Here is a 25,171-nt window from a genome sequence, read left to right as displayed (position 1 = left end):
ATGTTGCATATTTTTTATTGTTTTATAATTTATTAGTATTTGAGGACAACGCACTGTGTATATAGATTTACTCTACATTTTCTGAAAAAGATAAGGAGAAATCAAAAAAATATTTAAAAAACGGAGAGAAGCACGTTAAATCATCACAGTATTTCCAAAAAATTAAGATATTAATTAATAAAACATTTTGTATTGCGCATTTTTTATGGAATTACATATTTAGAGATTTGTAAAAAGAAATATTATTAGAAAAAAATAAATATATTAAATAATACCTATACGTTTTATATTAATTTAAAATAAGGTTATTTGCTATCAAAGACATTTATATTATGCTTGCTCGTGCAGAATTATTAAAAATAATTTATTTTTATAACATTTGTTTATTATATTACATAAATATAAATTACATTTTTATACAAGAACGGTTTTTAAATAAAAATAAATATTTATTAAACTCGATTTTTCCTAAAATTTTCTATGTATTAATTAAATTAAAATATAATAATTACATACAAAAATATTATATTTGTTATTGACAAAACGTATTGCGCATTAAATAAAGGACCCTGGACTAAATCAATGGGAAATGGCTTTCGGTCGAATTGGTTGAAATTTTTATATGTTGTAGTTTAGGGCATTCTTATTATAAGTGTCTCAATAGGCACAACTTCCGAAAATGGACTGTTTCGATGTTATTGATCCTAGAGCAATGCAATGCAACGAGTTGTAACTGTAAAACTGGTAAGCTTGCCTGTCTGGCTCCTCTCTCTAAAAAAAGGTTAGTATGAGAAGGGACTCAAGGGCCCAGAGTCGTTAAAGATCAATAAATTGCTCTCACGTCCCACGAAATCGGACGCTGTACATTCACGTGGAGGGTTAATATTGCTCACTTTCGATCGATTATATCGGTACTTCGCAGATGTTGTAGTTGTGTAATTTTAACGTGTTTGTTATTTTAACAAAATTTAATGTGTGACTGTCGCTAGTGATTGCTTTGTCGCTAATATAGATGAGATCAAAATGTTATAAAACATAGAAGAAAAGTTCCAGGTCAAACGTATTTACCTTATGCATGCGGAATCAAATTTATACCCAATCAGGCGATTTTTGTAAACGCGGAGTATTCTTTTATCGCATGAATATCTGAATCCGCTGTTGCAAATAAATTCTTTGAAAATTTTTCTCTAAAATTTTATTGTAACAATATGTCTGCCTATATCAATTTTAATTTAATTATTGTTAAAATAATATTTGTAATGTAGCGATTAACAAATATTATTATTGTACACATTTCAAATAAAAGAGAAAAACTTCGAATATAAAAAAGTATCTTTAGATCAATTTTGAAAGAATATAACGACACTTCTGCCTCGTGTAGCGGATTTCACATATAAACTTGTAATACTATTATAGCATACGTAATATTTTAGGTATACTTTTTATAAGTTTAACTAAAAATCGAATTTTTTTTTAATTGTAACGGTATTCTTCTAGGTATATTATGATATATTAGTCTTTTGTTTTTTTAGCTTTTCATAGATTTTTTGGGCAATTACGTCGAGAGTTAGTGGACATTGGCTACTGTAAGAATCACAATAATTCTCATTCCACAAAAAAGGAATTTCTATTATAACTTTACTTACAATAGACTTAAACTTACACTATAAAGTAACTATTATGTCGTAAATATGCACTGCGAGTTAAAGAACTGTTAAAAAACTGCCGGAAATTGCCTCTGCAGTCCGAGACTTTTTTAATGTATATTTAAGCGCGAACATTCTTTTTGCTATATAGGTACATATATATTTTAATTGCGATTAATCCTAATTTCCCTGAACACATACACATACACATACACATCCACATTTAACTTAGTTTTTTATATAAATCTATTATATAATCTCCACAAACTGTATTAAACCAAGCAGGGTGTTAATTTCAGAATAGCTTCTTTCCCTCAAGATCCTGCTCGGTGGCCTCCGAACCTATGTAACACCCGCGAATTATGCAAACACATTCACTCACCATACACACAACCTACACACATATCTACTCTGCATCTCGTAAAGATTAAATGTATAACTCTGATATAATGTACAATTTTGCGTTATTTGCCTAATTCTCTTTATATTTTATACTGTAATGTTAACAGCTAGATTTGTTTTTTTTAAATAAACTTTTTATATGATTAACTTAAAAATCAATACCAATTTATTTCAAGTTAAGACTTCACCCTCAACTCCTTCGCACAAGGTCCGATCCCAGGTAATAGGAATTAAGTTCCTTGACCTGAAACGAGGCTGACGATCGCACTAGTCACGGTAAGCATCATAGCGTCCCTTAAGGGGATGCTGGAGACAGCTCTGTTTTACCGCGAAATTTTTAGACACACTAATCTTTTGATTGATTTCACCGAATTAAAAATTTTTTGTCCAGAATTAAAGTATGGACGATAACGAATACCGCAGACACCATTTGCGTATGAAAAACGAAAAAAAAATTAGAAAATTACAGTTTTATTTTCGATTCTGCGGTCGACTCATGACAACATTTGCTGCACATAAAAGTTTTAGACTGTGTACGTATACAAAAACCTGGCAGCGGTCTCGGAAATACAATAAAGAAGAATCCTGCGCTTACAGAAATGAGCTACGAGTTTTGGTATAAGAGAAAAATGTGTTTGAAAATTTCATATGCACATGTTACGCGTCTCCCCGAATTCAGCCAAAAACATACGGATCAGTATAACGGGTAGCCCTAGAGCAGGCGCTCTGTATGTACGTGTAAGAATCGGTCAGCACTTCTTTATCGACGCTGATCGAGTTCGTCTGCGGCTCCAGCATCCCCTTAAGCCCGTGTCACACTACGTATCGCGGACGCGGATCGGATTGGGATTACAGATCGCGGATCGGAAATCAGCCAATCACAGATGAGCTGCTCGTCTACGATTGGCTAGATTACGATCCGCGATCCGCAATCTCAATCCGATCCACGTCAGCGATACTTAGTGTGACACGGCCTTTAGGACGCCGGATATCATAGGCGAGCGGTTTACCCCCGAAATTGTGTCACTAACCGACTAAACGCAGTACTAGTGGCTGGAAATGGTTGCATTCGATTTGTAATATTATTCTGAGTAAAAACATATATGTACACTTTTTTGTTTTGAGTGGGCCGTCAATTGTTATAAACATTTTTTTAAATAAAAAATTGAAATTCGCACCAAAAAATCTGAAAAAATTCTACAAGCTTAATTGAATAAAAACAAACATTTTTTGTTCTATAAACTTTTTTTGTAAAATCAATAGTTTACGAGATAAATGACGATAAAAGTTGAAAAATGCCTATATTCGTGAATTTTTTTCTCAGAAACTATTCATCGGAATCGGGTAAATCAAAAACGAAAATTTTCATACAACCTTTATCTGCAATGAGTTATTTTTTAAATTTGGGTGAGTATTGTACAAATCAGTGAAATCGCCGTTTTGCCGGCGCGCTCCCGTACGTAGCGCGTTCCCGTGCTTGGGGGCTGCCATACATGGCGCATAGTATTGCATTGGGGATACTGAACGGTATTCGCCCGATCTTTTAATTAGAAACTGCAATAACCGTTTGAACATTTTACTATTTAGTGATTAGAATTAATCATACCTAATGTCATATTATTGTAAGAAAAACATATAATAGAGAGGTTAATACATATAATATATGTATATACTACGTATTATGAAATTATTAATATTATTATTTTTTTAAAGACAAATATTCATTTTTATTCATCTTCTTCGATACATCCGTTTTCATCTTTAAGTAATTACTACCCAATAAGAAATACATAGTTTATAGAACATATGTTCTTCATAACAAAATAAAATATTTATAACAAAATGTTTATCCAAAAATTCAGGCGGAAGCCATTCACTGTCTCCGAATTCTCCGCGATGCCGTACTGCGCGCCATGTACGGGAGCGCGCCACGTACGGGTCGGGAGGGCGCCGATAAAATGGCGATTTCACTGACTTTTACAATACTCACCCAAATTTAAAAAATAGCTCATTGCAGATGAAGGTTGTATGAAAATTTTCGTTTTTGATTTACCCGATTCCGATGAATAGTTTCTGAGAAAAAAATTCACGAATATAGGCATTTTTCAACTTTTATCGTCATTTATCTCGTAAACTATTGATTTTACAAAAAAAGTTTATAGAACAAAAAATGTTTGTTTTTATTCAATTAAGCTTGTAGAATTTTTTCCGATTTTTCGGTGCGAAATTCAATTTTTTATTTAAAAAAATGTTTATAACAATTGACGGCCCACTCAAAACAAAAAAGTGTACATATATGTTTTTACTCAGAATAATATTACAAATCGAATGCAACCATTTTCAGCCACTAGTACTGCGTTTAGTCGGTTACTTCGAGTTCTAAGCGACTTTTCGGGGGTAAACCGCTCGCCTATCAATAGCCGGAGCCTTAGAAAAAATGCGTTCGACTCGAGGCACGTGCCTCGGTGCGTGCATGTACCTGAAATAATCGTAAGTATCTGTATTGCATCCTCCCATACCCCCATCTTAGGCTAGCTTTCCTTCGCTTTCCAGTAATTCCTACACTGTTGGACAATTTTTGTAGTTTTGTTAAAAAAGGTCCTTGTTAAAATTTTTGTGTAAAATAATTAACACATACATGTGTAGATTTAACATATGCCTGCTATGTTAATTGAACTTAACAAATTTAAAATGTAAAATTATTAAAATCATTTAAAATATATGTTATAATAACACAATTTGAACGTATTTATTAAATGTATTAAAATTTACAGAAAATGAGTGTTGATTTTACTCAATAACAGAAGTGGGAATAAAAATTTACAAAAAAGAGTGTTGGTTTTATCTTACAATCTTAACTTCAACATAAAAGTTATGTTAATTGTACACATAATTAACCACAATTTACAATCGGAATTACATTTTCGTTCTGTTAAAATATTTTAACATAGTATCGGTGTTACCATTTAACACATCCATATTATGTTAAATTAACACAAAAATTTGAGTAGACCGTTTGGGACATATGATTTATGTTATATTTAACACAAATTTTCCAACACTGTATAAGTCCTGGGGTTTGGACGTAACAGTATCTATATATATAAAATAGAATGTATGTGTGTGTATGTATGTATGTAAATATGTATGTTCTTTATACACTCTTAAACTATTCGACCGAATTTTTACCAAAAGTATATAAAATAGGGGCAGAATTTTCCGGGGAGTGTTATAGAGTGTATAGTTTTTCGTTACCGATCTTTTTGGGAACCGGTATCCGAAATTTTTCCAATTTTTCGGGAAATAATTGACCGAATTTCAAAGAATTATATATGAAACAGGGGTAGAATTTCCCGGGGAGTGCCATAAAGTGTATAATTTTTCGTTACCGATCTTTTGGGAAACCGGTATCAGAAATTTTTCTAAATTTTCCGGAAATAATTGACCGAATCTCAAAGAATTGTATATGAAACAGGAGTAGAATTTCCCGGGGAGTGCCATAAAGTGTATAATTTTTCGTTATCGATCTTTTTGGAAATCGGTATCAGAAATTTTTCCAATTTTTCTGGAAATAATTGACGGAGTAGAAAAAGATTGGTTACGACATGTTTAATCCATGAACACTCCTTATGTTTGTCCACAATAAGGATATTGAAACATAAATGAAGTCGTTTTAAGAAAAACGACTCCCGGGCGAAGCCCGGGTAACCAGCTAGTAATAATTATATTAAATAAAAAATATATTGTGCAATTTTAAATATTATAATTTAATCTATATAGGGGAGACCGGGGCTAAGCCGACACTATTTTTTCAAAGGCAATTTTTAATATTTAATTAAAATTTTTAGGCAAATTCAATGGTACATATTTAAAAAGTGTTTCTTCAGGTACAAAATTGATTCAGGAAGTTTTGCTGTACGTCGCTTTGTTTTGCCGCCAGGAAAGAAAAAGTGACGCGAAGACAAATTTTCGAATTGAAAAATGCCGGGGCAAACTCGACACCCCGCCGGGGCAAACTCAACACTTTGTCTGATCGACACAATTTGATCTGGAACTTATTTTTTACTGTCTGAAAATGAAAATACATTGTTTATTGTGTATTTAAAAAGTACAAAAATTCGGAATAAAGTAGCTAGAACAATCATTTGAAATAATGAGAACAAAAATTGTTGAACTTTCAATTATCTTCATCTAAACTCATGTCTGAAAACAATTAATGCAGGTAAACTCGCGATCGGACGTGCGCATACATTTTTCATGAGCCATACGGCTGCATGACAAGCATCGTTTGTTACTGGGAGCCGACGAAACGGCGTGGTGTTGACTTTGCCCCGGACGTCGTTTTTTCACTTTTGTCACTTCAAAAACATGAAAATTTTGAAAATATCCAAAAACGATTATCGGATTCATATAGAGCATCAAATTTCCCATCAAAATCACTTACCGGTAGATTCGCAAGAGTAAAGCTCGATGAAAGAGTAGACATTTTCGAGAGATCAGAAAAATTACTTTTCACTATCAAAAACGCTTATGTCGCGTTAAAAATTACACTATAACTCAGAATGTTACCAAATTCCGTTGATAATACTGGCACATAAAGACGCATTTACAGTAGGAAAGGCAAGTTTCTACGATAGATTTAAATTGGCAAAAAGCCTAGTGTCAAGTTTGCCCCGTTGTCGGCTTAGCCCCGGTCTCCCCTATCTATATATATAATAAAATTTGAATAAAAATGAATATAAAGGATTCTTTGCAATTGCCCGATAAGCCATTGCCTGATAAAGGAATTTTTTTCGATTAAGGATATTGAAATACAAATGAAGTCGTTTGAAGAGAAACGATTCCCGGGCGAAGCCCGGGTAACCAGCTAGTATATTATAAATTTGAAATAATAATTAATACGAAATTGAATAACTTTATGAGTAAGTATGTATAATATGTTTGTAATAAATAAATAATACTATAATATAATAATAACAGTTAATATAAAATAGAAAAAATTACAAATTAATAAAAATGTAAATGCTTGTAAATGTATGTAAATGCTTAGAAAAAATAACAAGTAATAAAATAATTTTTATAAAGAAACTAAAACCCCGCACTAAATTAATAGGAAATGTCTTTCGGTTGAATTGGCTGAAATTTTGACAAGTTATATAGTTTAGGGCATTTTAATTAAGAGCCTCAATGGGCACAACTTTCGAAAATGGACCGTTTCGATATTATTGACCATATAAGAGCGTACGTAGTCCAGCATTACGAATCGTAACTGTAAAACTAGCAGACCTGTCTGTCTGGCTCCCCTCTCTAAAAAAATAGGTGGGAAAAGGGACTTAAGGGCCTAGAGTCCTTATAAAAGACCTCAGACCAACGTAGCACTAAACCTGACCTTTTTATGTAAGTAACAATTTTGCAAATTATTTACGATATCATTATTCTTCCGGCTAATGCTACAGTACTAAAGTTCATTAAAAATAAAATATTAAATAAATGATGTTTATCTCAAAATGACTATACAATCGTCAACTACAACGTAGACAGGTGCTTTGTGCATTAATTTTTTAAAATACTTTAAGGTAGGAAATATATATGTATAGCGTCGAACGTGATAGACCTAAGTGTGCACTGGAAAGATACAAAAAAAAAACGAATGCACACGGAGGGTTAATAGTATTTTGAAGAATTTATAAATCAATAAAAATTAATTAATAATATTCACGTTTTTTGAGGAAAAAAAATCGTAGTTTTTTGTGCTTCGTGTTTCAAATTTCAAATACTAAAATAATCAAAAGTTTCGATTTTCACCGCAATCCTTGGACAATACAGCGGATAATAAAAAAATTAATATATCTTTGATATAAACACGTAATAGCGCTTCACTTAATAAAAAAAAATTTTCCACTCAAAATGGTATAGAGTGATATAATCCACTCCTATGACATTAATCTACTGCACTCGAAAAGAAACTGCTCTTTCACTCAAATGGAGTGCGATTTTATTTCAACTTATAGAGCGCAATCTAACTCTTTCTTAGAGTGGCAAATCACTCAAAGTGCACAGGCTCAATTTTCACTTTTCGTTACATTTGCATTTCATTTGTTTTGAGTGATATTTCATTCTCCGACTTTTAGAGAGTACTTACCTTAGGAATGCGATAACACTGAGAACCCTTAAAATACGATATGATTATCGTTTACGTGCTTATTTTAGGAACACTAGAAATCTTAGGATGAATCATTTAGACTAGAGTAAAATTTTCCAGAAAAGCGGTAAGACCCTTTTTGAGCCATATAAAAAGAAAAGTCTCGGACTAAAGAGGCAATTCCTGGTAGTTCCTCGACAGTCCTTTAAATCGCAGTGCGTATTTACGACATAAGCTACTTTATTGTGTAAGTTTAAGTCTATTGTAAGTAAAGTTATATAAATTCCTGTGAGATAAATTCCTTTTTTGTGGAATGATAAAATTACCTACAGTACCCCACTAATTCTCGACGTAATTTCTCAGAAAATCTATGTTTAAAAAGCTAAAAAAAAAACAAGAAAATAATATATTGCATTCCTAGAAGAATAATGTCACAATTACAAAAATTTTTTATTTTGAATTAAGCCCATAAAAAGTATGCCTAAAATGTTAGATGCTATAGTGTCACAAGTTTATAAGCGAAATCTGAATGAGGCAGAAGTTATTCTTTTAAAATTAACACCGCAACTTGGACAATACAACGGACAATAAAAATACCTTTGATAAAGACACGTAATATCGCTTTACTTATAAATAATTGAAAATGATGTGCACATGCCAGTGCCTTTGCATGCAACAGTACAGTATGTATATTTGCAAGCAGTATTTCCCGGAATTTTTACATCTAATACATCTTACAAAAGCGTTAATCATCTCGTTAGTTGTCATTATTGCCTGAATATCGACGCAACTGTATATAAATAGAAAATTGCAGGAACGAACGGCATGCGGAACAGTCTGTCATGAGTCTGGAAAGTGCGAAGATATTTCTGTGCTTTGTAATCAGTTTGACAGTGTGTCAATATACTCAAAGTCTTTACGCCGTATACCCCAAACCTAAAAACGTCGAACATGACAATTCCAGCGACGCTATCGTTCCTGATGCGAATAATGGTAAGCAAAAACAAAAATTGAAAAAGTTATAGTTAATTTTATCAACGCATTTGACTTGATAATTATTTGCTGCAAGTTTATGTTACTTTGTAATACATCAAATGGAAGTTTTTGTCTGTAATATAAACTTTTTTTCAAATACAGTTGTAGCATCGATAATATGCAAATTAATGTAATTACGATTACATAATATTTAAATAATTTACTTAAATAAGATACGTAATTTTATGTACAACTATCGCAAATAGTTCATAATACTTATACCGAAGCTATGATAATCATCTTTCACTACGCTGACATTTTTCTTAAACGATAGATGAAGCAGTAGCGGGCGGATCTTCCATAACTGGAAACTTGAAGTTCCCAGGATTTCCGTACATGGTAATGGTGCATCAATTCAATGACGACAACGAAATAATCGGGCTATGCAGCGGCACGATCTTATAAAAAAAATGGGTTCTCACAGCCGCCCATTGCATAGGAAAACATTCAAGATTTCACGTGGTGTTCGGTAACGTCGACAAGTCTGGCATTTACGACTTTCTTCGAGATATGACGATAATTAATACGACTCAAGCGTTTGTACATCCGCAATACATCAATAGAGAGTTCTACAATGATATTGCCTTACTCTATATGCCACAAGATATCCCCTTTTCCAGTAAGTACATTTAAATTGATATTTCTCTTCCTTTTTCCTTTTGCACTTATATTTATATGTCGGCGTTATTTAATTGTTCTGTGGAAGATACGCGGAAAGTTAATAAGGATTCGAATAACAAAGATGAGTCTTATAAAGGAAAGAAGACTTGTGATAATGAAAAATCGTATTATGTATTTACAGATTTTATAATTTTTGATGCATACTAAAAAAATACCACAAACTTATAAAACCATTAGTAAAGTATACGAATGTATATTATGCCTTAATATTAATTTTAAGAAATTATTAGTTAAATATAATATTTCTCTATTTTAGATGACATTCAGCCAAATATAACTCGCATATTACGACGAAAGTTTTGTGTACAAAGATAGTTATGTGGTCGGTTGGGGAAAAGATAATATAGATGGCATAAGTATGATAAAACTTAAGGGGATGCTGGAGACAGCTCTGTTTTACCGCGAAATTTTCAGACACACTAATCTTTTGATTGATTTCACCGAATTAAAAATTTTTTGTCCAGAATTAAAGTATGGACGATAACGAATACCGCAGACACCATTTGCGTATGAAAAGCGAAAAAAAAATTAGAAAATTACAGTTTTATTTTCGATTCTGCGGTCGACTCATGACAACATTTGCTGCACATAAAAGTTTTAGACTGTGTACGTATACAAAAACCTGGCAGCGGTCTCGGAAATTGATGTAAAAATTACGTAAAAATAATCTAAAAAGTTGTAATTACATCATAAGAAATTGTAGTTTTCACACAATTTTTGCGTGAAAATTGTAAAATTATTTCTATCGGATTATTTATTCTTACAATAATAATCGGACAAAAATATTTTAAAAAATATCATTCACTTTATGATGTTTACATACAATATTTTATTTTATTTATTTTTTTTAGATATAAAAATGGCACGAAATTATAAGAGGACTGAATACCTGAGCTGGACTGAGGAAAACATGGCTGCAGCAATCGGAGATGTTATGAAGGGGAAATTCAGCAAGAAAAAAGCTGCTGCGTTCCATAAAGTTCCTGAAACTACTCTGCGCAATAAGATAGATAAAGCTGAAAGGGAAGGTCTGTCTTCTTTAGAAGCTGCCCAGAAAAAATCAGGCCGTTATAAAAGTTTCTCCAAGACTTTCTCAGACGCTCAAGAAAAGGAATTTGTGAAACAAATATTGCTTTTAAAAGAAAGGTTATTTGACCTCACTTCAACAGATATACGGAAACTCGTATTTGAATTTGCTGAAGAGAACAACATTCCACATATGTTCGACAAGGAAAAAGAAAGAGCAGAACAACAATGGCTCTACAATTTCCTCCGCAGGCATAAGCAATTATCGCAAAAGAATTTTGAAGAAACTTCTCCTGCAAGCGCGAAGGGCTCTAACCGTACAGCAGTTCAATCATTTTTTAATTTATTAGAGTCTGTTTATAATAAATACAAATTTTTACCTAATGACATTTACAATGTCAATGAAACGGGCATTATAATAATAAAGTCAAACAAATCGTCAAAAGTACTAGCTCTGCGTGAAGAAAAGCAAGTAAACTCTTTATCTTCCAGTGTAGTTCTCATTACTGCTGAGACATGTATGAATGCTGCTGGTGATTATATGCCCACAATGTTTATTTTCCCTAGAAAAAAAGTAAGCCATGTGTTGATGGATGATGCTCCTCGCGACTCATTTGCCGTCTATCACAAGAGTGGATTTATTCAGAAAGACAGTTTTATTAATTGGTTCAACAAATTCATTAAGTTTTCTCGTCCCCAACCTGAAAAGCCGGTGCTTTTGCTTCTAAATGGACACGCTTCTCATACCAAAAGTGTGAAACTTATCAAACTTGCACAGGAAAACAACGTCATCATCTTGTCCTTAGCTCCGTATTTGACACATTGGTTGCAGCCACTTGACGTATCATTCACATCTCCTTTAATGACACATTATGAAGAAGAGGTGCAAAAATGGCTAACTGATAACCCAGGACAACATGTAACAATATATGTATAAAGTGGCGAAACTATACGGAAAAGCGTTTTATAGAGCAGCTGAAAGACAAACTGCTATAGATGTTTTTGAAAAATCGGGAATATACCCATTGAATAAAAACGTGTTGCCTAATCTCAATGCTCCATCAAAAACCACTGAAAAACCTCTGCAGCAGGAAATTCAAGATGATGAGGCCCGCTCTGTGATATCTGGAAATGATAAAACCAACTCGTCAACATTTGCAATTTCCTCGACATTCCCTTCCCAAAAAGAAAAAAAAATTCAGAAGAGAAACAAGAAAAGAGAAAAAACTGCCATCCTGACTTCGTCTCCCTACAAAAAGCAGGAAATGGAGACTGTCACTCGGAAAAGGAAGTTAGAAATAGAAGCCCCTAAAGTTGAAAAATTAAATATAAAAAAAAACAGAAAGACAGCTCATCCTCAGATTAGGAAGAAGATGAAGCCTGCATCTCTTGCAATGATTTGTCAACAACAATCGAGTGCTGGATACAGTGTATTAAATAGCAAGGGTAAGCCTATGAGTCCGGTAACAATGTAGAGCAAGAGGATATCTTTGTTTGCGATTTTTGTTTATAAAATACATTTTTGTATTGTACACTAAGAAAAAAAATTTCTGCATTTTAGTAAATATTAGTTTGCAAACAACTTTGATTCCATTTACTAAAATAAAGAAAAGTTTTCTTTTTATTAGCATATGTATTCACTAAGAAAAATGCAGAAAATTTTTTCTCATTGTCAGTGTAATTTGACTAATAGCGAATTCAGGCGCTTGCACTGGTGCACACTGAGTGCGCACTAAGGTTTGTTTATAATCTATTCTTATATTTAAAGTCGCTTAAATACACATTTAAAAACCTGTTAGCCAATAAAACAATCTGTAATATCTATATAGATGCTGTACAAATCATTTTATAGACTAAGAAGTATTTAAGATGATCTGTAAATATAACAATTTATTAAGAACAAGCCTTAGTGCGCACTCAGTGTGCACTAGTGCAAGCGCCCGAATTTGCTATAAGATAAAACAAAACTTCGTAATTGTACTTTGTAATTGTAACTTCCGTGTTTCACATGCTTTCAACCGATTTTACTCTACCGGTGGAGCAAAACCGGGAATTTTAATGTCTTAAAAAAATCCTGTTATCCTTGTTAATCTTCCCGTTAATCTTCTTCTTTCACATAATCAGCCTTGTGTTCTCATAGTTCAAGGTCCACTAAAGACTACTAACGGCTCAGCAGAATCTTTTTGCGATCTGATTTCTTGTTAAAAGACAAATCCGAAAAAGCACCCGGTTTTGCTCCACTTTTAGGTATAAGATTTAAATAGTCATTTAGCCTGCCTGTGTTTTTTATTTGCTAAAAATTCACGACAACTTCGAATATTCTTTCGATCGCATTATGCATGTTAGGAAACCAATAATTCCGTCTTATTAGTGCTTATGTTTTTTTTTCAAGTATGTTTGAGTGTATTTTTTTCATATGTTTTATATCTTGAAGACAATAGCGATATTTATATGTCGCAGGCAATTATGCGTGACGCTATTTATGCAACAAAAAGTGTCGCGTTTTTTTCGAAATTTCGGAGCAATTCAAATTGTATTGTACAGATATTGGTGATACACACTTTGTGTCTGAAGCAAGCATTATACGAGTCGCATGCGTTCTTCCAAATTTTCTCCGATTATCTAAATCCATAGCATTTTCAACCGCAAAGTGGCCATTTTCGCGACCACGCCCAGCTATCAGAAATTGCAAAACATTTCGGCGCTACTAATTGTACACCGCCGTTGTCCTCTCTAAATAATAATCCGCCTAGGCGATATATTTACTATAAAATACATATAATCGAATTTTTCAAGTAGCAAAGCCCATCTAGCGACGCAAACACGCAGATCTTTCTTATTCATTGTCAACGAAAACACATGACAATTAGTAACAATTTTCAAGATAATTTTTAAATAAATTCTAAATTTTCGTAGCTATTATTATATTATTGCAAGAGTTTCGCATAGCATACGTATATCTGATGTAGCGCATAGTCGTCGAAGCATCCCCATGTGTAATTCCGTTTTATTTTCTGTTTATACAATTTCAATACCGGCTTAGTACTTAACGCAAATTTTAATCGATCAAAAGCTTCTGTTTTTTTCGCATCAAACTCAAATTTTGTGTATCTGCTTTCTGTAAATTACTCAGAGAATTAATTTTTAATAAAAAATTTTTAATACATTTGCAGAAGTATTTAGTTAAACCCCAAAAAACTTTGCACATGCTTCACATTTTCTGGCTGAGGAAATTTCATTACGGCTGTGATTTTACTCTCACTATAGACATCACAAACCCGTGCTATGCAAGCGCTATTTAACTCTAATATAATATTTTACTGTTATCATTACACTATTAACCACACAACTGTTCAAATATCCCATGACAGCCGCTCATGAAGTAAGCGCAACGAGAGAACCAATCGGCATCACGGAAAAGCGACAACAATACTTCGATAGATTCGAGTATCTCGATGACACGCCCTTTTTAGAAGAGGAGGAGGAGAGGATATATTCAATATCATCGGTATAATGAGTAATTTAAATGTATTAGTGAAAATTATATATTTAATATTATTATATACAGTAATATTGTATTATTATGTACAGTAGGCCCCCATATAACACGGATCCACATGTATAAAACGATGGAAAAATTTTAATATTTGCTTGTTTTAAAATAAAATTAAAAATATGTTACTGGTACATTTTTAATATTTATTTTATATTTTGTATAACAAACTTTTATATCTCTTTTATAAATATGTATTATATTTCCATATGTACACATACTCCACATATGTAGGGATACCTGAATAATGGCGATAATATTCTTGTAAAATTTTAAGTGTATTTAATGAAGAAAATAAATTACAAAGAAAAATATTAATTCACCAATGGACGAACGAGAACTCTGCTTGGCCGTGCTTAGTTCGCCGATCACATTCGAGTTATCGCTAAATCGTATAGCAGGTTACACGAATCGCAGAACGTTTATTGTTTGTCAACTGTGTTTATTTGGTTAATGTTTAGAAACGCCGATGCCTTGCTCTATCTGTCTTATCTTAATATTTCGCGATTGTAATATTTTGTTTTTACAATAATATTTCTACATCACTCAGTCCTCTTGACCCTAGAATCTGACTATAGCTTTTGATATTGTCAGAGTTCTAGAGAGAATCAATTGTTCTTAACCACGGTTTTATATAATTAATAGACGTCGAAGTCTCGGATGACCCTTCGTGACCACCTATCATTCTAACCACATACCTATCGTTATACACAATGCATTAATTATTTGATAGAATCCTAAAGCGGCACACTTTAATGGCTTCTGCTCACAGAACGCAAAAGCGCTTACCGCGCGGCAAAAAGCGACGCGGTAGCCAATCAACGCGTTGTTTTTCCGTAAGATCCAAAAGTTAATTGGCGTCGCTACTTGCCGCGCGGTAAGTGCTTCCGCGTTCTGTGAGCAGAAGTCATAAGTCTGGACCTAATTGAGTCCTTTTAATCGAAACAGTATCGCGAAGATAATTTTACCAAATATTTGGTAAGATTATCCTCGCGATATTATTTCGCTTTCTTTCGACGTTTATTATAATTTTGTTTATTTTCCTCAGCTTGTACAAGTATTATACATTGTCATGCTTGCTCTCTCAACTTATCTCTACTCTCTTGGAATATTGCTTCCCATTCGCTTTCAATCAATTTCTCTTTCTCGAAATTATTTTTTATACAATATGTGTACCAAACATTTAATTGGAATAGAGTTTTATCCGTGCTTCAATTCAGTACCGCGTTTATATATTGCTGGGTACAATCTAAATATTTATAACATTCTTCCAGTCTTGGCGTTATCAACTTTGTTAATATAAGTATCTGTCTTTAAGCAACCAGAATTCCTTAATTCGCTCGGCCAGTCCACGCTACCAACGTCGCAGCATTCACCGCAAAATTTGAATACTCTTATAACTCTAAAGGTAAAGGTAAAATTTTGTTGCTCATGAAATTGGTCCTACACAGCCAATACTGAAGCCCAAATTTCGAGCAGCAAAAATTTGCGCCAAAAGTGAGCCAAACATTTCTAGGAAATTACTAAACTACTGCTCACTGCTGCTGCATTTCACTGCCCATGAAAACCTACCTTAACGCGCTAATGGTATCAACATTCTATTTATTCTTTCTACTTCACTGTTTGGACACCCGTATAGTAATAAGTTTATGTGTTTAGCATTTTCTTTTTGACAATATTCGCGAAATTTGTTTGCTGTAAAAGCGACTCCTCTGTCCGAGATAATACTTTTAGGATTTTCAAAAATAGCAGCCAATTTATTAAATTTATATAAAACCTCTGTTAATCTAATTGATCGTATTCCGAAAAGCCACACAAATTTTGAAAATGCATCTGCGACTACAAAAATATAACGATATCTTTTTTAAGTTGAAGGTTGTGATCCGAGATGATTAATATGATAAATTTCGATAAGATTGCAGAGGAAAATAGAATAAAACAGGGGAGGCGGGTCAAATCGGGTAGCTCTTTCTTTATTATTTCATTTTATAAAACCAAAGAAGGAGTATACATAGGCCAACCTACACTGAGAGAAATTTTTTGGTGATTAAAACTATACTCGTTTTGTGAGACGTAGCATAGTGAACTTGTATGCGATATGTGGTTCATACATCCAAAATTCTGATAACGGTGCCTTAACGCGTCATAGTAGTCGATACAGAGACAATGTCCGTGTTCAGCAGACACAACTGTTGAGTTCGTCTTATCAACACTCTGCGTTGATTGGTTGGTTCTAAAAGTAAGAGCCAATCATGTTCGACTGCTACTGAGCGGCTTGGTCTGCTGAACGCGCCCATTTAGTCATAAGTATCTACACAGTTTGGTAATCTTCTCTAGACGTGTGGTACCCGTGTGATGCCGCGAGTCATTTGTTTCTCGCTAAGACGCTTTCTTTTCCGTCTTACTATTATACTCTATACCTCTATTCGTAACGCTCATCAAATGAATCGTACGTTATACTAGACAGTTTGGTAAACATATCTAAACATTGCTGTAATTCTAATCAGACAATGCGCTTACCAGATAGTTTGGTATTATTAACTAGATGTTTTGTTACACGATTATTCACTATACTGTTTGGTAAACCGATTCTAAATTCTGGATAGCGTCACCAGAAATTTCTCTCAGTGTAGGAACGCAGCCCATTGGTTGACCGGGTACCTCTGTTTCTTCGTGACAGTGCTGCTATCATCGGCTAAATCGTGTTATTAATTGTGTTAATGCCCACGTGCACACGATATTTTTCTTTAGGAGAAATGTAAAGTTTTCGAACCAGAAAATCAATATCGGGGGCAATAATAAAACGAGCCGTCGTAAACTCTCTCTACACAGAGCATCTGTATAGAAAAATTCGGTAAGTGTATCATTGCATTCTGTACGTACTAGAGAGTATATCGTACTAATTTTGATCTTTGTACGGCGGAATGTACAGCCGCCGTGTTTATTATTTTCCTCGTGTTAGGGCAAAACCGAGTAGAGGAGACCGGGACTACCCAGGTAGAACAGCAAGTCACAATAAAGTCAAAATGATGTCAAAATGACTGCAAAATGACGATTTTTGGTCATTTTACAATCATTTTACCATCATTTTGACGTCATTTTGATTTTATTGTGACTTTCTGTTCTCCCTGGGTAGAAGTCACATAGGCCACTCAAGTTACGGTTTTACATCAAATTTGAATTCGGAATGTAATTAATAATTTAATTTTAATATTTAACATGGTTTGGTGTAAAAATTACGTAAAAATAATCTAAAAAGTTGTAATTATACATCATAAGAAATTGTACTTTTCACACGATTTTTGCGTAAAAAATTGTAAAATTATTTCTATCAGATTATTTATTCTTACAATAATCGGACAAAAATATTTAAAAAAAAATCATTCACTTTATGATTGTTACATATATTTTATTTTATTTACTTTTTTTTAGATATAAAAATGACACGAAATTATAAGAGGACTGAACACCTAAGCTGGTCTGAGGAAAGCATGGCTGCAGCAATCAAAGATGTTAGAAAGAAAATGAGCTACAGAGACACTGCTGATACCCATAAGGTTCCTATAAATAATCTGGGCAATAGGATATGGAAAGCTAAAGAGAATTTTGAAGAAACTTCTCCTGCAAGCGTAAAGGACTTTAACCGTACAGCAGTTCAATCATTTTTTAATTTATTACAGTCTGTTTATAATAAATACCATTTCTCACCTAATGACATTTATAATGTCGATGAAACGGGCATTATAATAGAGCCAAAATCATCAAAAGTACTATCTCTGCGTAGAGAAAAGCAAGTTGGCTGTTTATCTTCCAGTGAAAAAATTCTCGTTACTGCTGAGACATGTATGAATGCTGCTGGTGATTATATGCCCACAATGTTTATTTTCCCTATAAAAGAAGTAAGGCCTGTGTTGATGGATGACTCTTCTCCCGACTCATTTACCGTCTATCACGAGGGTGGATTGATTCAGAAAGACAGTTTTATTATTTGGTTCAGGAAATTCATTGAGTTTTCTCGTCCCCAACCCGAAAAACCGGTGCTTTTGCTTCTAGATGGACACGCTTCTCACACCAACAGTGTGGAGCTTATCAAACTTGCACAAGAAAATAACGTCATCATCTTGTTCTTCCCTCCGCATTGGTTGCAGCCACTTGACGTATCATTCATACCTCCTTTGATGACATATTATAAACAAGTGGTGCGAAAATGGCAAGTTCATCACCCAGGACAAAATATACCAATATATAAAGTGGAGACATTATACAAAATGGCTTTTTCTATAGCAGCTCAAAGACAAACTGCTATAGAAGGTTTTAAAAAATCGGGAGTATATCCACTGAATAAAAACTTGTTTGCTTATCATCTTTATGCTCCATCAAAAACCGCTGAAAAGCCTATGCAGGAAACCCAGGATAATATCCCAGGAAGCTCACTTTGTGATATCTAGAGATGATGAAACCCAGCCATCAACATTTACGATTTCCCCGACTCCCCCTACTCAAGAAAAAAAAATGGATTCATCAGAGAAACAAGAAAAGAGAAAAAACTGCCATCCTGACTTCGTCTCCCTACAAAAAGCAGGAAATGGAGACTGCCACTCGGAAACAGAAGTTAGAAATAGAAGCCCCTAAAGTTGAAAAATTAAATTAGAAAAGAAAGCAGAAAGACAGCTCATCCTCAGATTAGGAAGAAGATGAGAAAGACGCCTGAATCTCTTGCAATGATTTGTCAACAACAATCGAGCGCTGGATATAGTGTATTAAATGCAAGGGTGGGCCTATGAGTCCGGCAATATTGTAGAGCAAGAAAATATCTTTGTTTGTAATTTTTGTTTATAAAATACATTTTTGTATTGTACACTGAGCAAAAAAAATTTCTGCATATTAGTTTGCAACTGTGACTCCATTTACTAAAATAAAGAAAATTTTCCTTTTTATTAGCATATGTGTATTCACTGACAAAAATGCAGAAAGAATTTTTTTTAGTGTAATTTGATTAAGATAAACCAAAACTTCTACCGGCGGTGGAGCAAAACCGAGTACTTTAATTTCTTCAAAAAATCCTCTTATCCTTGTGTCAATTAAATTTTTTTTCTAATAACTAGACATGTTTTCTCATATTTCAAGGTCCACTAAAGACTACTCAGCAGAATCATTTTGCTCTCTGATTTTTTTGTAGAAAGACAAATCTAAAAAAGCACCCGGTTTTGCCCCCTTTTCTCCTTTTAGGTATAAGATTTAAATAGCTTGCGTATGTTTTTTATTTGCTAAAAATTCACAACAACTTCGAATATTCTTTCGATCGTATTACGCATATTAGAAAACCAATAATTTTATTAGTGCTTCTGTTTTTTTCTTTTTTTTTAAGTATGTTTATGAGAGTATTTTTTCATGTATTTTATATCTTGAAGACAACAGCATTTATATGTCGCGGGCAATTATGCGTGGCGCTATTTATACGATAAAAAGTGTCGCGTCCTGTTCGAAATTTTGGAGCAATTCTGATTGTTTTGTACAGATATTGGTAATAAATTCAAAAATCTAACCTAAGTGGTAGCTTTATTTCTCCTTCACAAAATTATGTTATCTAACTTAACTCAAGTGACATGTATTTCAAAAAAAGATGTAAAATCTTTAAATTAAATTGCGCCCATTGCAAAGAGAATATGTATATTGCTTTGAAAAATAATTGTTGTGCAACTACTTTAAAAAAATAAAACCTAAGTGGTATCTTTGTGTTCCTATTCAAGGGTCTTCCTATTCCAACCCAAGTGGTAATAGCTTCTTAATTCTTAGTCTTAATCCACGTTTAAGTCGATCCGCGGGTTCGGAACAGATGGAACACAGTTATCCGCTCGACAAGAACGGCGCTCACTCGTCGTCGATGATGAAATTCATGGTCGAGAAGGGCGCCTCCGTCTCTTGGACGCTGGAAATCGACGATCTGTCGAAGGGGACATCCGACTCGCTTAGCACATTGCCGAAAGTAGCCAGGTCCTCTGAGGGAGTGACGACAGTTTCTAGGCAAGGATCGCTCAGGCTGACGCCGAACGCTAGGCCTGCCATGGATACCAGAGCGAGATCAAAGAGCATCTCCACCACGTGCGATTCGGCGCGGACCGCGGCGGCGGAGGAGAAAATAAAATAAATAAATTTTTCTTGTAAAAAAACTTGGAGCTGCTTTTTTACTCCTGTCGCATTCTTCTTTAAATTATGTTTATTGTTTTTTATTTAATTAAAAATCTTAGTACTAATGTTTAAATTTTAATGTTTAAATTTTGAAGTCTAGCAGCGCCAAGTTTTTTTACAAGAAAAATTTATTTATTTTATTTTAATTAAATATTTTTATTTTGTACTGTTACTTCTTTAATTCTTTGTAATTAAAATAATTCTTTGTAATATTATAATTTTGTTAAGAAGAATTAAGAAGCTATTACCACTTGGGTTGGAATAGGAAGACCCTTGAATAGGAACACAAAGATACCACTTGGGTTTTATTTTTTAAAAGTAGTTGCACAACAATTATTTTTCAAAGCAACATATTCTCTTTGCAATTGGCGCAATTTAATTTAAAGATTTTACATCTTTTTTTGAAATACATGTCACTTGAGTTAAGTTAGATAACATAATTTTGTGAAGGAGAAATAAAGCTACCACTTAGGTTGGATTTTTGAATTTATACATATTCTCTTTGCAATTGGCACAATTTAATTTAAAGATTTTATTTTTTTTTTAAATACATGTCACTTGAGTTAAATTAGGTAACATAATTTTGTGTGAAGGAGAAATAAAGCTACTACTTAGGTTAGATTTTTGAATTTACAAAATACATTACGTGTACTTGGCGCCTTTTTTTACTTTTTTTGAAAAAGGTAATTTTGTACTGATATCACCCATTTTGTAGTGTTAAGCAGGGATTGGCAAAACATTTTTATTTTTTAATTATTCACAAAATTAGCAACAACAAATTAAATTTTTATTGAATTAGCAAATTAGTAATTAGTTACAAAAAATTACTATTTACATAAAAATTAATAATATTTAAATAAAAGTAAATTATACACTTCTCACAAAAATTAAAGGAACACTAAGTTTATCTTTAAAAATAGGCAAAATTCAAGCAGCTGTAACTTTGTTAAAAATGAACGTAAATTTAAAGCTTAAAACCTTTATTTTTGAAAGGTTACTATTATTTTTTAGTTTCTGTAAGTTTGGTAATTTTTGCATATAGAAAACTACGAGCTGGACAAAATAGAAAATTTTTCTCTCACTTTGTGGGCCTGTCATGTGCACAAAAAAATCTGTAAAAATTTTCGATTTTCTAATGTCAAACCTTAAAGTTTTCCTTGCAAAATCTTTTTTTAAAAATATTTCTACGATTTTTTTTTTACTGAATTATCGTGGATTGAATGAGGATTACTTTAATTGCTCGTAACTTTCTTAAAAAAATCATTGTATCGCAGTTCAAAAAACAGATTCTTAAAGCTGAAACTTTGCTTTATTAAACGGTATAATTGCCAATTTTTTTTAAGTAACATGTAGACATGATACAAATGAATGAAAATAATGTAAAATTAGCGATTTTTCCGTTTTTTATTTTGACTCAGAAAACAATTGTGCAGGACAATAAAACAAATTTATTCTTTATGTTCTTTTGTACTTTTAAGTACCCTGCATTAAATCTGGGAATTTAAACAATTTCATGTTTTTCCGTATTTTCCTTCGTTTTCCATGTTTTCTCCGCTATAAACATAATTTTTATGGCCATTTTCGGATCTATGACTCAAAATACGTAAGAATATGTAAGATTTATTCGTTTCCCTAACAGTTCCAAGAACTTAATTTTGTGTACTCTCCTTAAGCAATTTTACATTCTTTTGTACGTTTTGCTCCATAAAACCATAGTGGGCACCATGAAAAAAATCTCAAAGCTATTTGGCAAATTTTTTTTAAATGCAGGGTACTTAATAAAGAACAAATTTGTGTTGTTGTTCTGCACAATTGTTTTTTGGGTCAAAATAAAAAAGAAAAAAATTAATAATTTTTACATTATCTTCATCCATTTGTATCATGTCTACATGTTATTTAAAAAAATTTGGCAATTATACCATTCAATAGAGCAAAATTTCAGCTTTAAGAATCTGTGTTTTGAATTGCGATACGATGATTTTAAAGGGAGTTATGAGCAATCAAAATTCAAAATGCTCATTTCTTATTCAATCCACGATAAATCAGTAACAAAAAATCGTAGAAACATTTTTTAAAAAAGATTTTGCAAGGAAAACTTCAAGCTTTCAAGTTAGAAAATCGAAAATTTTTGCAGATTTTTTTTTGTGCACGTGACAGGCCCACAAAGTAAAAGGAAAATTTTCTATTTTGTCCAGCTCGTAGTTTTCTATAGGTAAAAATTACCAAATTCACAGAAACTAAAAAATAATAGTAACCTTTCAAAAGTAGAGATTTCAAGCTTTAAAATCCTTTTTTTTCTTAATTTAAATGTTCATTTTTAACAAAGTTACAGCTGCTTGAATTTTGCCTATTTTTAAAGATAAATTTAGTGTTCTTTTAATACCTGACACATAATGACAAGATAATGAAAGTGCTTCCAGCATGCTCGGATTTTAGATTTCGAGTACTTCAGATACAATAAAATATGAAAAGTTTAAGAACGTGTTGGATTGCACCAACATTGGTTAGCGCTTAATCGTTAAATTTTCTTTTCCTACGTTAAAAACTAAAGCTACGATTTATTTAAAAATTATTGGTGCAATAACTAGGTAAAATATCAATTTAAGCATACATGTGTAGTTTAGACAGGATATAAATCCAGGTCAGAATTACAAATAAATGTACCAGCATTTAAGTATACAGTAAATAATATTTATTTACAGTTACAATATATCAATGATCATTTCGTAACCTTCGTGCTTTTATGGTAAATCACTTTGTCCATAGCAAGAAGTTCGGTGTGTCGTTCCTTTATCTTGGTCTGAATATTGTCCAAGTGTACTGATGGTTTCTACGCGAATGTCTGTAAGAAACATTAATACGTAAAAAAGCACAGAGTTTTATATTACTTATCTGTGGATACTAATACATACATACTTGTATACAAACAATTAAAAGATAAGTTTGTACTTACACCAGGACAATAAACAACAATGGTTATCAGTATGGCTAGTATGTCGTACTTTCGTTGAAAACTCTGTATCCTGAAAGAGCGTCTGTCAATTTGTGTACCAGTAAGTACTGCGCGAGCAACAAAATAATATCTGTATCTTACTTATAATAATAATCTATACTCTGCTTGCTAACAATACTCCTCATTTCCCCTAGACTAGCTTGTTGGCTTAAAGTAGTGTGGAAATGACACTGCGAAGCTTCATCATCCATTGATACAATGCTGGTTGTTGATTTGCCTTAAGAAACGTCGCACCAAAGCCCAATTTCCAGGATAAGCTGCTTTGATGTTCTTATTTATATATCGCTAACCTCCTTGCTCTGCAGAGTTCTTTCCCAAGCTGACATTCGCGTTTGCGCTCCATAGAGCGTTATCAGAGTCGGTAAAAACCTCCAGTTCTGAACTTCCACTTGTGCTTTCATTAATTGCACTAATGTTTCACATTCTGGAAAACGAAGGAAAATACGGAAAAACATGAAATTGTTTAAATTCCCAGATTTAATGCAGGGTACTTAAAAGTACAAAAGAACATAAAGAATAAATTTGTTTTATTGTCCTGCACAATTGTTTTCTGAGTCAAAATAAAAAACGGAAAAATCGCTAATTTTACATTATTTTCATTCATTTGTATCATGTCTACATGTTACTTAAAAAAAATTGGCAATTATACCGTTTAATAAAGCAAAGTTTCAGCTTTAAGAATCTGTTTTTTGAACTGCGATACAATGATTTTTTTAAGAAAGTTACGAGCAATTAAAGTAATCCTCATTCAATCCACGATAATTCAGTAAAAAAAAAATCGTAGAAATATTTTTAAAAAAGATTTTGCAAGGAAAACTTTAAGGTTTGACATTAGAAAAGTCGAAAATTTTTACAGATTTTTTTGTGCACATGACAGGCCCACAAAGTGAGAGAAAAATTTTCTATTTTGTCCAGCTCGTAGTTTTCTATATGCAAAAATTACCAAACTTACAGAAACTAAAAAATAATAGTAACCTTTCAAAAATAAAGGTTTTAAGCTTTAAATTTACGTTCATTTTTAACAAAGTTACAGCTGCTTGAATTTTGCCTATTTTTAAAGATAAACTTAGTGTTCCTTTAATTTTTGTGAGAAGTGTATAATTTACTTTTATTTAAATATTATTAATTTTTATGTAAATAGTAATTTTTTGTAACTAATTACTAATTTGCTAATTCAATAAAAATTTAATTTGTTGTTGCTAATTTTGTGAATAATTAAAAAATAAAAATGTTTTGCCAATCCCTGCTTAACACTACAAAATGGGTGATATCAGTACAAAATTACCTTTTTCAAAAAAAGTAAAAAAAGGCGCCAAGTACACGTAATGTATTTTGTAAATTCAAAAATCTAACCTAAGTAGTAGCTTTATTTCTCCTTCACACAAAATTATGTTACCTAATTTAACTCAAGTGACATGTATTTAAAAAAAAAATAAAATCTTTAAATTAAATTGTGCCAATTGCAAAGAGAATATGTATAAATT

The 25,171-nt window shown here is 32.6% G+C and overlaps 2 protein-coding genes across 2 annotated transcripts in view; one reads left to right on the top strand and one right to left on the bottom strand.

The window, feature by feature from the left end:
- Positions 1-25,171, bottom strand: part of LOC139778288 (uncharacterized) — a 198,208-nt gene that overhangs the window by 93,762 nt on the left and 79,275 nt on the right. The gene's annotated exons all lie outside the window — the stretch shown is intronic.
- LOC139778294 (uncharacterized) lies at positions 17,201-20,140 on the top strand. The gene is made up of 2 exons (XM_071716172.1): positions 17,201-17,339; positions 17,918-20,140. Exon 2 carries the CDS (start codon positions 17,926-17,928, stop codon positions 18,931-18,933), a length of 1,008 nt encoding a protein of 335 aa, XP_071572273.1. The 5' UTR covers positions 17,201-17,339; positions 17,918-17,925; the 3' UTR covers positions 18,934-20,140.

Source organism: Temnothorax nylanderi, unplaced genomic scaffold (genome assembly GCF_030848795.1).
Source record: "Temnothorax nylanderi isolate EJ_2023f unplaced genomic scaffold, tnyl_v1.0 TNYL_tig0178_pilon, whole genome shotgun sequence".
Lineage (NCBI taxonomy): Eukaryota > Metazoa > Arthropoda > Insecta > Hymenoptera > Formicidae > Temnothorax > Temnothorax nylanderi.
The sequence above is the reverse complement of the archived record's forward strand: the minus strand, read 5'-3'. Positions and strand labels throughout refer to the sequence as shown.